The sequence below is a fragment of the Miscanthus floridulus genome, chromosome 12 (assembly GCF_019320115.1).
Source record: "Miscanthus floridulus cultivar M001 chromosome 12, ASM1932011v1, whole genome shotgun sequence".
NCBI classification, from domain to species: domain Eukaryota; kingdom Viridiplantae; phylum Streptophyta; class Magnoliopsida; order Poales; family Poaceae; genus Miscanthus; species Miscanthus floridulus.
Genome location: NC_089591.1, coordinates 58,303,489 through 58,316,653, shown reverse-complemented (window position 1 = coordinate 58,316,653; position 13,165 = coordinate 58,303,489). Strand labels below are relative to the sequence as shown.

General features: G+C 46.9%; 1 protein-coding gene across 1 annotated transcript; it reads left to right on the top strand.

Moving 5' to 3' along the window:
- The first annotated feature begins 4,367 nt into the window (after positions 1-4,367).
- LOC136496869 (probable low-specificity L-threonine aldolase 2) lies at positions 4,368-7,343 on the top strand. Its single transcript, XM_066492637.1, has 9 exons — positions 4,368-5,049; positions 5,300-5,411; positions 5,686-5,736; positions 5,837-5,908; positions 6,013-6,145; positions 6,366-6,424; positions 6,512-6,609; positions 6,805-6,871; positions 6,952-7,343. The coding sequence occupies exons 1-9, from the start codon at positions 4,613-4,615 to the stop codon at positions 7,033-7,035; spliced, it is 1,113 nt and encodes a 370-aa protein (XP_066348734.1). The 5' UTR covers positions 4,368-4,612; the 3' UTR covers positions 7,036-7,343.
- Positions 7,344-13,165: the final 5,822 nt, after the last annotated feature.

Below are 13,165 nucleotides of genomic sequence, written 5' to 3'. Positions count from 1 at the left end.
CCATTGCCATGTACCAGAGATGCATCATCGGCGATCGGCCTCGCGCGTGGCTGGAGTGGCTTCCATGGGCCGAATACTACTACAACACCGCTTTCCACTCTGTCCTACGCATGATGCCATTCAACGTGGTCTACGGCCAGGTGCCGCTGACCCTGCTGCCTTATGAGCCGACCTCGGTGTGCATGGCGATGGTGGACAACCTGCTGCTGGATAGGGACGCCTTCCTCACCGATGTTCATGACCGCCTACTCTAAGCCTAGGTCTACGCCAAGCACCATTATGATGCTCATCACCACCCCCTAGAGTTCAACGTCGACGACTGGGTTTGGCTCTGCCTCCTCCATCGACCTACCCAGTCGCTGGTGTCGGGCACGCGGGGCAAGCTAAGCCTGCGGTATGCTGGGCCTTTCCAGGTGCTGGAATGCGTCGACGATGTCGCCTATCGTCTACATCTTCCGAAGGGCACGCGCATTCACGATGTCTTCCACGTCGACGTCCTCAAGCCCTTCCATGGCTCACCTCCAATAGCGACACCAGCTCTACCTCCGCTACGCCACGACCGTCTGCTCGAAGCTCCTAAATGCGTCCTGTGCTCCTAGCTGCGTCGTGGCACGTGGCATGTGCTCATCCAGTGGGCGGGTCTGCCCAAAGCCAACACTACATGGGAACCGGTCGAGGTGTTTCGCATGGCCTACCCTGACTTCTAGCTCGAGGATGAGCTGTTTGTCAATGGTGGGAGTGATGTTATGGTGGGCCGAGTCTACCAGCGCCGCAAGCGGAGCCATGGCTGAGAGGGCCCAATGGGTGATGCGCACGGCGCGCACAGCTCCACGTGGTGACCATGCTGAAAGGTCCTAATGGCTAGAGGAGGGGTGAATAGCCTATTAAACAAATCTACAACAACACTTAATAAACCAGTTAGACAATTATGAGGCGAAGCAAGTATTACACTGGCCTACTAAAATAGCAAGCCACCTACCACAATTCTAGTTTATATAGTTTCTATCCACACAATAGCTATGACACTACACTAAGTTAGTGTGCTCTCAAAAGCTAATTAAAGAGCCACACTAACCAAACTAACAAGCTCTCACAACTAGCTACACTAAAGAGTTTGACAACTAGTTTGCGGTAATGTAAAGAGAGTGAGCAAGATGTTTATACCGCTGTGTCGAGAAAGGAGCCAAACAATCACAGGAATGAATACCAATGAAGACCAATCATCTCGGAATCAAATGATGAACACAATGATTTTATACCGAGGTTCACTTGTTTGCCGGCAAGCTATTCCTCGTTGTGGCGATTCACTCACTTGGAGGTTCACGCGTTAATTGGCATCACACGCCAAACCCTCAATAGGGTGCCGCACAACCAACACAAGATGAGGATCACACAAGCCACGAGCAATTTACTAGAGTACCTTTTGGCTCTCCGCCAGGGAAAGGTCAAGAACCCCTCACAATCATCACGATTAGAGCCAGAGACAATCACCACCCTCTACTCGACGATCCTCGCTGCTCCAAGCCATCTAGGTGGCGGCAACTACCAAGAGTAACAAGCGAATCCCATAGCGAAACACGAACACCAAGTGCCTCTAGATGCAAACACTCAAGCAATGCACTTGGATTCTCTCCTAATCTCACAAAGATGATGAATCAATGATGGAGATGAGTGGGAGGGCTTTGGCTAAGCTCACAAGGTTGCTATGTCAATACAAATAGCCAAGAGAGTGAGCTTGAGCCGGTCATGGGGCTTAAATAGAAGCCCCTACGAAATAGAGCCGTTATATCCTTTCATTGGGCACAACACAGGGTGACCGGACGCTCTGGTCATATTGACCGGACGCTGGACCTCAGCGTCCGGTCACGCGATGCGTGTCACGTGTCCCCTCTCTTCAAATGTTGATCGTCCGATCTCAATCGGTCAAGTGACGACCGGACGCAGCAGCTCAAAGTGACCGGACGCTGAACCCCAGCGTCCGGTCATTTCCAGTAAGCATCTAGAGATGACTTTTCACGACCGAACGTGTCCGGTCATGCTCGACCGGACACACCCAGCGTCCGGTCACTCGGCGACTCCTCTATCCACTACCACGTCAGCAGGACCGGACGCACCCTATCAGCGTCTGGTCACTGAGTGACCCAGCGTCCGGTCAGAGACCAGCGCTGCGTGCCCTCTGCTGCCACTGATCGGACGCGCCGGTCCAACCGAGACCGGCGTCCGGTCACTTATAGTGACCTCTATCTTTTCTGTCTAAGGCACCGGTAGCACCGTTGGACTGTTCGCACTCTCCACCGGTGAAGTTTCTAACCCTTGCTCAAATATGCCAACCACCAAGTGTATCACCTTATGCACATGTGTTAGCATATTTTCACAAATATTTTCAAGGGTGTTAGCACTCCACTAGATCCTAAATGCATATGCAACGAGTTAGAGCATCTAGTGGCACTTTGATAACCGCATTCCGATACGAGTTTCACCCCTCTTAATAGTACGGCTATCGAACCTAAATGTGATCACACTCTCTAAGTGTCTTGATCATTAAAACAAAATAGCTCCTATAATTTATACATTTGCCTTAAGCCTTTTGTTTTTCTCTTTCTTCTTTTCAAGTCCAAGCACTTGATCATCACCATGGCATCACCATCATCATGTCATGATCTTCATTTGCTTCACCACTTGGAATGTGCTACCTATCTCATGATCACTTGATAAACTAGGTTAGCACTTAGGGTTTCATCAATTCACCAAAACCAAACTAGAGCTTTCACGCGCTCAGGGTGGCTTCGGTTCCTGAAGTCTAGGATCTCAGAATTCGATTTGTTAGGCAATTTGGATTTGTTAGTCAGATAGTGATTTGTGGAGAGTCAGCTATAAAGCCTAAACACTTGATTAATGTGAGATTCAGCTGGAGATTGAATTAATCTCTCCCGCTCCCTTTGTGCCCTCGCTCTCTCGCTCGCTCGTGTTCGACGCCGGCCGCCAGGATGGCGTCTTACCCACGCCGCCGCCGTGAACCCAAACCTCGCCCGCCTACGTTCCACGACTACTATCTCAGAGGGAGTAGCAGCGATCGCAACAGGTTCGCTTGTTGTTGGAAGACTAGGTTAAGTGGTCCAGCACTCAGAGACAAATGTGCACTTGATGAATAAGTGCTCCAGAGTTTTGACCGTGTTGGAATCACAAAGGGCACAGTTGTAACTGCGAAGTTCCATGTTTCTTCTTCGTAGATCTTTTATGCTTCGTTTCAAAAAAAAAGAGATGTAGCCAAAAGATGCCGTTAACTTTGGCAGGAGCCCTTCCAAAGCCATCTGAAAGCTGGTTGCACTGTGGTTTATATCTGGGATTAGGATTACATGGATTACTTGTCTATTGCCATGTCAAATGTCCTAGGACCTAGTGTTCTGTATGGGAGGGTCTTTGTGTGTACAGTATTTAACAAGTCTGTTAATGACCCTATATTAGTGAAAAGCTTGTATGATAGGGACTTATGCGCCGTTGTACTTAACTAGCAATGTGGTCTGTTGTAAGGATTATGAGCCAATGTGCATGATTATATATGGTTTTGATGATTTTAGTGACAACACAGTTACAAGGACTAATATGTGTTCACGTATTTTCTAAGGTTATAGGGATGCACAAGTAATAATAAAAAAATAAAGGGAGATATTAAAGTCGGGATAAAGATTGAGTTGGATTTGTCTCATGACTTTATAATAGGTCAAATGGTATAATATCAATTCAAATTGTAGATATTTTCATAAACTTTTCAACAAATTCGGGATCATCAAAATCGAAGTTCATAACAAAAACATATGACTAGAATAATGAAGCATCAACACATGCGCAGCTTACTGATGTTCATCGGATAATCCAGGGACTTCAACAGATTTGATGCGGTATTTATGCAGAATCTTATAGACCACCTGCCTCTTTTCAGCCCTCTAGAGCGTTCTTAGAGCATGGAGCTGTGCGTGCGATCATCTGTATTGCCTTTGTCCATTTTGAAATTTGATAGATTTCTAATAACTGACCGAATGCGTGGCACGGGCCACAGCGCCGCAGCTCGTAGCTGGGCGTGGGCGATCACTATCAGACTTTGTTCTGTGTCCCTTTCTTTCCAGTGACCAGTGCAGTCTGTAGTCTGCACACGGCGCACCTGGACGCATACGGCGTCGGCGTGTGCGTGTGGAGGACAACGACGTCAGGGTCGTCTCCCTGACTCCCTCGCCTGTTTGGTTCGTTTGGGAGCGAGCGGGCGTCCTGGACGGGGTGACTCTGAGCGGTGGCGATGCCTTGTCCTCGTGGCTTTCGCTTTTTTTTTGGCCTCTTGCGTGTAGGTCTGTAGGCAGTAGTTGCCAGGTTGGTGTCCTGTTATGTTGGCAGCAAGTGCAATGAGCATCAGCCATCATACTGGTACTTCCAAAAGCGCGAAAGATTTGCGAATTTTGAAGGAGAAAGCAAACCATATCTCAAAGACAAAGCGCAGTGGTCAGTGCACCATTTGAGCATCCAATTCGTGAGCTTTGGCGTGTGTATTTTATCGGGGGACTCTGTCGCTCCGCTGCAGCGGAGGGAGCTGTAGCTAGAGGTTTAGTTCGAGCAGCACCAAATGGCGAGCAAGGTGGTGGACCTCCGGTCGGACACGGTCACCAAGCCCTCCGAGGCCATGCGGGCCGCCATGGCCGCCGCCGACGTCGACGACGACGTCCTGGGCGCCGACCCGACCGCGCAGCGCTTCGAGGCGGAGATGGCCGCGATCATGGGCAAGGAGGCCGCGCTCTTCGTGCCGTCGGGCACCATGGGCAACCTCATCTCCGTCCTCGTGCACTGCGACGTCAGGGGCAGCGAGGCCATCCTCGGCGACAACTCGCACATCCACGTCTACGAGAACGGGGGCATCTCCACCATCGGCGGCGTGCACCCCAGGACCGTGCCCAACAACCCCGACGGCACCATGGATATTGACAAGATCGTTGCCGCCATCAGGCATCCTGATCTTCATTACCCGACGACCAGGCTGATCTGCTTGGAGAATACACATGGGAAGTGAGTTGCACAGATACCTGTTCCCAATCTTGTTCCTATTTCGATGTTTCTTCCCCATCTCTCTCACACCCGAGGTTTTCTCTACCTTCTTCTTCACCCTCCTCTCTAACCGCTGTGAGATCCGCCTTTCTCTCGTTGGAGTCGAGAGGATGGGAACAGAGAAGAGAAAAAAAAACTTGAGATACTCCCGAGTACAATATATAACCTTTTCTCATCTTATTAATTCGTATGTTTCTAACTGTTTCTGCAGTTCTGGTGGAAAATGTTTATCTGTAGAATACACTGACATGGTTGGTGAAATTGCCAAGAGCCATGGCTTGAAGCTTCATATTGATGGAGCTCGCATCTTTAACGCGTCTGTGGTGAGTAGTGTTGTATATGCATGTGATGTACTGTAGTTTTATATCTGCTTCTGAAACTATCTGCAGCAGAGTTAGGAAAATGACCAGTTAGGATGTATGTTTCATTGTTCTGTCTTCGGAGATGAAAATTTTAGAGGGTTGACATCTGAATGATGAACCATATATATCTAAGCATGGAGCATAATAGCAGCCTTTCTCACTTAGAAATTTTAACATGTGTGCAGAACGTCCTAGCCTCTTATCAAGTATTAACACATCGTGTTCATTGTGCCAGGCACTTGGGGTTCCTGTAGATAGACTTGTCAATGCTGCTGATTCAGTTTCGGTATGTTTCAATTTGCTGGTTACTGTGTTCGATCTACAACCTGCATATGTTTGGCTGTAGTTAACATATGACTTTGTCGATTTATTTTCTCCGGAATTAGGTATGCCTATCAAAAGGATTAGGTGCACCCGTGGGATCAGTTATTGTTGGTTCGAAGGCCTTCATTGACAAGGTCAGATCAATCAATTTCTAAGTTTAAACAGCAGAGATGCAACTTTATTGAAAAAATATAACTGCAGAGATCAAGCAATAACAGTAATCTGAACAAAACTTCAGGCCAAAATTCTCCGAAAGACCCTAGGTGGTGGAATGAGACAGGTGGGAGTTCTTTGTGCTGCTGCTCATGTTGCCGTTCGTGAAACTGTGGGAAAGCTCGCGGATGACCACAGAAAGGCTAAAGTTTTGGCAGGTTCCGTAGTTTAATTTTGGAATCAAAACTTTAATTTCATTTTGACAACCACAACTCACAATTTCTGAAAATCCACTTGCTTTCTCTCAAAAATCTAAATCACAATGACCACTATTACGCTCGTGTTAAAAAAAGGAACATGGTCCTTGTCAACATAAACATTAGTTCTGTTTGTGGAGTTTTAATATTGAAGTTTGTATGTCTTGGTTTATTTTCTTAGAGGGACTGAAGAAAATTGAACAGCTTACAGTGGATTCAGCTTCGGTCGAGACAAATATGGTTAGCCTGCCTGCTATACATCCTCTTACTGATTTTCACTGTTAACTGGAATAAGGGTCTTATATGCACATATCAATTCTTTGTAAGGTATTCTTTGATACCATGGATCCAAGAATATCACCTGACAAACTGTGTGCAGTCTTGGAACAACACAATGTGCTTGCAATGCCAGCTAGTTCAAAAAGGTGAAGTTCTATTCTCTTACTGAGTAATTTTGAATTTAACATGTTGACTCTTCTAGTTGATCCTTTATTCCTAACATTGTTTTGGCTGTCTTTGCAACATTGTATTCAGTTTTCAGTAACAAGCTAGACTGCATAGTACAAGAACTGCTACCCCTAGTCTGACTGAAACTCTATGTTGAACTCTGTGTCATACAGTATTAGGTTTGTCATCCATTACCAAATTTCAGACAGTGATGTTCAGTATGCATTGACATGTGTTGAGGTACGCAAAAGCATGGACCACTTTCCATCTTTTCACTGTTAGCGTTTAATTTCTGTGACAATACGGTTTCATTGTTTCAGAAAGCCGTTGAAGAACTACTGAAAGGCGGTACTGAATTCGAGCATCTGACAAACGGAACTACCAAAAACTCATATGGGCACTAGATCACTTCGGTTCTGCCGACCTGATGCATCGACGCTTGGTGCCCAGCTTGTTTGTGACCAACGCTACCTAGATAGCTGTAGTCACGCCTTTCCCGAATAATTGTCGCTGTTCATCAGTCTTTGCTTGGATTTGCTTAGCTCTTCAAAGAACAGCTTGTAGTAGCAGAGTACTAGCAGGTACTCTTTTGCATGAGCGGTGGTAGATGACACAAACACCTGTTGGTGCCTCCAGGCTCTAGTGCAGCAGCAGGTACCTGCAGTGTACCAGCAGATGCGTTGTGCTGAGAGATTCTCCCCTTGTTTCTGTAGCTCCTTCAGTTGTCCATGCACAAGCTGGCGCGACACCACGTACGTACGCCACTTGTGTCGTTTATATGCTGCACACCGCTGTGCCCAACAGTACTGGCAGTACAGGCGCTCCTATCGACCTGCCCTGAGACTGAGAGGAGCGTAACCCAGAGCCAACACAGACCCTTGCATTGGTCACATGTCCCGCGCGCGCGGCCGCCAACGTGATGCACAGTGCAGACTGTTCGTTCCACTTCCACAGCGAGCCGGTTCGTCCCCGACCTCCGCCAGATGGCAAACCATCAGGGACACGCGGCCGTGGGCGGATCGGACGAGAAGCGTGCGTAGACAAGTCCAAGTCCCATGACGAGATCCAGAGAGAGACGACGACGATATCGCTGCCGATTGCCCTGCCCCTGACCCCTGAGCGCGGCCCGTTCCTGGCCTGCCCGTGGTGCTTGTTGGGCTGCCGCTCCCGGATCGCACATGAGCCTGCGGCACGGGGAGCTGCTATACTTTCATTTGTAATCTATATTAGACCATTTAAATCTAAGAAAAAAAATCAACTCTTACAAGAATATTGCTTATATAGACATAAATATACCATATGACATCTATGTAATAGATAAAAACAATATAAAAAGATAGTAATAAAAAATAATAGATGAAATAAGGGGGAAAACCTAAAAACACTAAAAACATCACAGAGATTACTACTTAAAACAATTCAAAACATACCATAAAACATTTCATGGGTACTATTTAAATACTCAAAGACAATCGTAAAACATCTCATTTATATGATGTGAATATTCTAAAAACATCATAAAACATCACATGTATACTATGTAAACCATCATAAGATTACATCATAAAACATCACATGTATACCACGTGAATATAAAAAAAATACATCATAGAATATCACATGTATACTATACGAACACCACAAAATATATCACAGAACATCACATGTATACTACATAAACATAAAAAAAATCACAGAACATCACATGTATAGTACGTAAACATCACAAAATATACCTAGAACATCATATGTATACTACTTGAACATCACAAAATATATCATAGAACGTCGTATGTATGCTACGTAAACATTACAAAAAATATCATAGAACACCATATATATACAACATGAACACCACAAAATATATCACAGAACACCATATAAACATAATAGTATATGATGCATGAACATAATAATATGTACATAAAAAAACAAAAAATATAATATGAAAAGAAAAATATAATTACAGTATAATAAAAAGAGAAAAATAAAACAGAATAAGAATGAACAAATCTATAGAAACATAAAGGGAAGAGAAAAGGAAAAAAAGAAACATAAAATAATAAAACATGAAAATAAAAACAAAATAAAGAAAATAATTAATTATAGTAAAAGAAAAAAAATGAAAGAAAGATAAAAATATAAAAGATGAAAGAAGAATAAAGAACTACCGAAAACAAAAAGGAAAATAAAAAGTAAAAAAAAAGTACGTAAGAAGAATGAATTAGAGAAAAGAAAAGAAAAAAATATAAAAAGACAAAGACAAAAGATATAAAAAGGAAGTAGAAAAAAAAATATATATATAAAGAAAGCAATCCTAAGGAACGAAGCACGAATGCATACTCTGTATGAGCACCGGCAAGTAAAGAAAAGTATCATTGTTAATGGGCCGGAGCAACACATAATAAAGCCCGGCAATGAAAATATGTTAGAATGGAGGGCACGGGATATACGGGGCGTCGCTCCGTTCGGCGGAGTCCCGCTGATTCCCGCGCGCTGTTCGGCGGATGGATCGGGTCCGAACGTCCCGCTGCGGCACGTGGACGGGTGGCGGCTACCGCCGAGACATGGGCCTCACCCTCGCGCGCCGCCGAGGATGCTCCGGTTTGAGAACGATTGGATCGGTATCGGTTGCCTTTGTGTTCCCTGGATCTACGCGCAGGCGCAGCCAGCCACACACGACTAGGGGCGTGTTTAGTTTCTAATTTTTTTTTTTTTTTTTGCCTCCTACGATAAAAAAAAACAGGTTTGGATATATGTACTGGAGTACTAAATGTAGACGAAAAAAAACGAATTATACAGTTCTCGGTAAAATCGCGAGACGAATCTTTTAAGTCTAATTAGTCCATAAAAAGCCTTGAGTGCTACAGTAACCCCAGCATGTGCTAATGACCGATTAAGTTAGTATCATTAGATTCGTCTCGTAGTTTCCTGATGGATTCTGTAATTTGTTTTTTATTAGTATCTAAAAATCACTCCCGATATCCTTCTGACACATCCGATGTGACACCTAAAATTTTTCACCTCCCCAACTAAACACACCCTAGGAGACGGAGAAATCGTAGACCAACTGAAACACCATGAGCGAGCGGGCGGCGCCGGCGCGTTCACAGTCTTTGGTTTTTGGCAGGCTGATCGTTCCGGTTCTGGGGGACCAGGCCGGGGGGGGGGAGGGGGGGCAGGGAGTGCACCAGCGAGTAAGACAGGCCGTAAATAATTATGGATTATTTACTGCTGGCTAATTTAGATAAGAGCAACCCCAGCCTGCCGAAAAGGCTGTAGGAACCCGCAGCAGCAGCGGTGTGTTCATTGGTGCGCGCGCGCTGAGCCGGCAGGAGCTAGTAGAAGAGCCGCTGCGACAGTGCGACGTGGGGCCTCGGCAACACAACCACCCCTGACGCCTGGCCCTGCCTCCGCCGGGTCGTCGTCTCGCTAGCCCCCGATCGCCGACACGGAGTACCGCGAGCCACGCGCGATGGTGACCCGCGCGGGGCCCTGGCGGCCCGGCCCCGACCGATCGAGTCAAAGGCGTAGCGCGCCCCCGTCAAGCCTCGGCAGCCTGCCGGCTCCTGCTGCGTGCGCGGGTGGGGGATCATCAGCATCAGCCCGGTCGGGCCGGCTGCAGCTTGCAGGTGTGGCCACTGGCCACATTGTGGACTGCCCGCCCGCCCACGCACACAGGTAAAAATCATCAACCGTCTTGAGATCCTGCCAACTTGTCCGGCCGGTCTGGTCCCAGCACGTCACTTGGGGATGTCCAGCACAGCACGGGCAAAGTTCCCCATAACGTACGTACGCCACTTTGATTCCAGATTCCAACCTCCATGCCCGGTAGTACTCGTTTGGCGCGGCTTCGGCGTCGAAGTCGAAGCCCTTTCAATGAAGTTGGGTTTTTTTTTGCTCCGCTCCGTACCACAAAACGGCGTATATATTTAGAACCTGTTTGGCACGGCTCCGGCTCCGACTTCGGCCTACAAATTTACTGTTTATTCACTGTAGCGGAGCCAGTTTTCTCTCTCCCTTCCCTCTCCCTCTCACAGCCAACAGCTTCACCGGTGAAGCCCGAAATTTTGGCTCCTCCGGCTCCAGTGAACAGTACCCCCCGAGCTACAGTGAGCGGAAAAGGCAGGAGAGAGAAATCCGGCTCCGAGCTACAGTGTCCTACAGTGATCTGCGCGGTGATTGTCAGGCGGAGCCGGAGCTGGCCGAAGCCGTGCCAAATAAGTCCTTAGCGCTAGAAGCCGTTCTCTTAAAGCACTCAGGGGCCGTTTGGTCAGGCTCTTGCCTGCTCCGGACTCTCAAACTGTAGGAGTACTGTAGCGTATAGAGGAGCCGGAGCCGGGAAGCCAAAAATACTGGCTCCGGCAGCTCCTTCGTTGTCAGTGAGGGAGAAGAGAATGAGAGAGAAAAACAGCTTCTATACACAGTGCGATGAGCAGTGCTGCTTCAGTAAATGTCAAATGGAGCCGGAGCTGTTACGAGCCCGGCCAAAGGGGCTCTCAGTTTGATGTGGCTTCGCCCGCTCTGGTGTCAGAGCCGCACGCAAAGCAGGTGTTGGAGCCGCGACAAATGGGCCCTAACTTTTTTTCATGGCCACTTTTTATATTATACTAAATTTACAAGATTAAGTTAAAAGCTTAATTGTGATCATATTGTAGGTTTTTGTAATGTGGGAAAAAAGTTTAACCGCAACATGATGATGGATAAACATAATATATGAGCACCAAGACAAGTATGCTCGGCTAGCATGTGTCTTAGTGTCTAGGGATATTAACGGGCACATTACACGCGAGTAGAGCCTCAACAACCCACACCCGCGACGTAATCTCTAAATCTGTGCCCACACATGTCGCCTACGACAGGTGAGATCTGGCACCCATGCCTGCACCCGCGGGTACACATATGTAACCGCCATCGATACATTGCAGATCCGTCGATGAAGAGACACGGCGCGCAGATCAAGGGTGGGGGGACGGGGGTTGCAGATCCAGGGTACTTGGTCTACTGGCGTCCGCCCCCATGTCCCTTCTTCATGCTCCTATAGGTGGGTGGCAGGCTTTGGTGCTGGGGGCTGTCGGGCGGCATGGAGGCGTGCGACCGGGGGTGAGCGGGCGTGGTCAGGTGGAGGCGTGTAGGTGGACGGCTAGGACACTAGGCAAGTGGAGTAGCGGCTGAGTTTTGGGAAAAGAAAATGACTCGTGGAACCCTAGACTTTGAGTTTATATACTAGACTCAAGACCCCACCTATCAAATACAAGGTGCGGTATGGGTAGAGCAGGTATGTGTAAAGAGTTTTCTACGCCCATGATCCTAAACTCACTGGGCACAAATACCCTGAGGGTTTTTACCCACAGGTACGCGGGTAATTTATACACGTTGCTAGTGTCTTACGGTGGTGACAATAGGCGAAGAAATCAATTGAACACACGTTTTGATGAGGAGATTTTACAACAAAGTCGATTGGGGACCGGAGGAGGCAGGCATTTGGAAGAAAACGCGTCATGCATGTAGTGAAATCTCAAAAATCCAAATGATGAGATGGGATGGTTTTGTAATCTAGGGATGCAAGAGGGTTTGCCTGTGAATCTGCAGGTAGACTTATTTTTTGTGGGTTCTCACAAGACCCGCAAAAAATAAGTCTTTTTTGGGCTCACAGACACGCCCCCGCTTGCATGCATCCCAATGTAATCTTGCTGGTCTAGTTATTATTAGATTAAAACATGAAGAGGTTAACGATTAGCTTGCCCTACCATTGGTGATCTCTTTGAACATTTTAGTTAAGAGTAAAATTGTTGTATCATCACAAAAAAGAGGGGTAAGATTATTGTAACACACGAATGAGCACGTACGTATTGTAGTAGCTTAATTTGACCCAGCATGATACCCGTGGTACAATCTATTACCACCTAAAAAGTAAGAGGAGGTTTCGTCTACAGGTATTTCGTTGGTGCGCCCGCCCCCTCGTCCACCTCTAGCAGAACGAAATCTACGTGGTGAAGACCGGAAGGAAATACGGATCAGACTCTGTAAAAAATACGATCCAACTTGGAAAAATCTCTGGTACAAAAATACGATCGGACTGAAATCTACGCGGACTCAGTACAATAAATTAAAGTAATGTTATCTTACTAGTGCTTCGGTGTGATCGATTCGTCGGAGATTATTATTGTAGTAGGGGTCTTGCTTAACCCGGACACGTACGTGTGCCCTAGATTCCACAAGTGCCTTCTAGACCGACGTGCATCATATATATTTTGTCACACACACACACCCCACGCTAGCTAGATGCAGCAAATTATATATTGCACCGGGCCGGGTTCAGTGATTCCATTGGTCCAGGCAGAATCTATATAAGGTGATGGGATTCTTTTTTTATTTTCAGTCATCAATAAGGTGATGAGATTCTCTCTAGCTAGTAGTGGGGGGTTGAAGCCCTCTCACTCCCATGCGTGTCCAATGGCTAGCTACATAGGTAGCTGAGTCTGACGTGGATGAGAGAGTGTGTTTGCTGAAGACGAGCAAATAGCTAGCTAG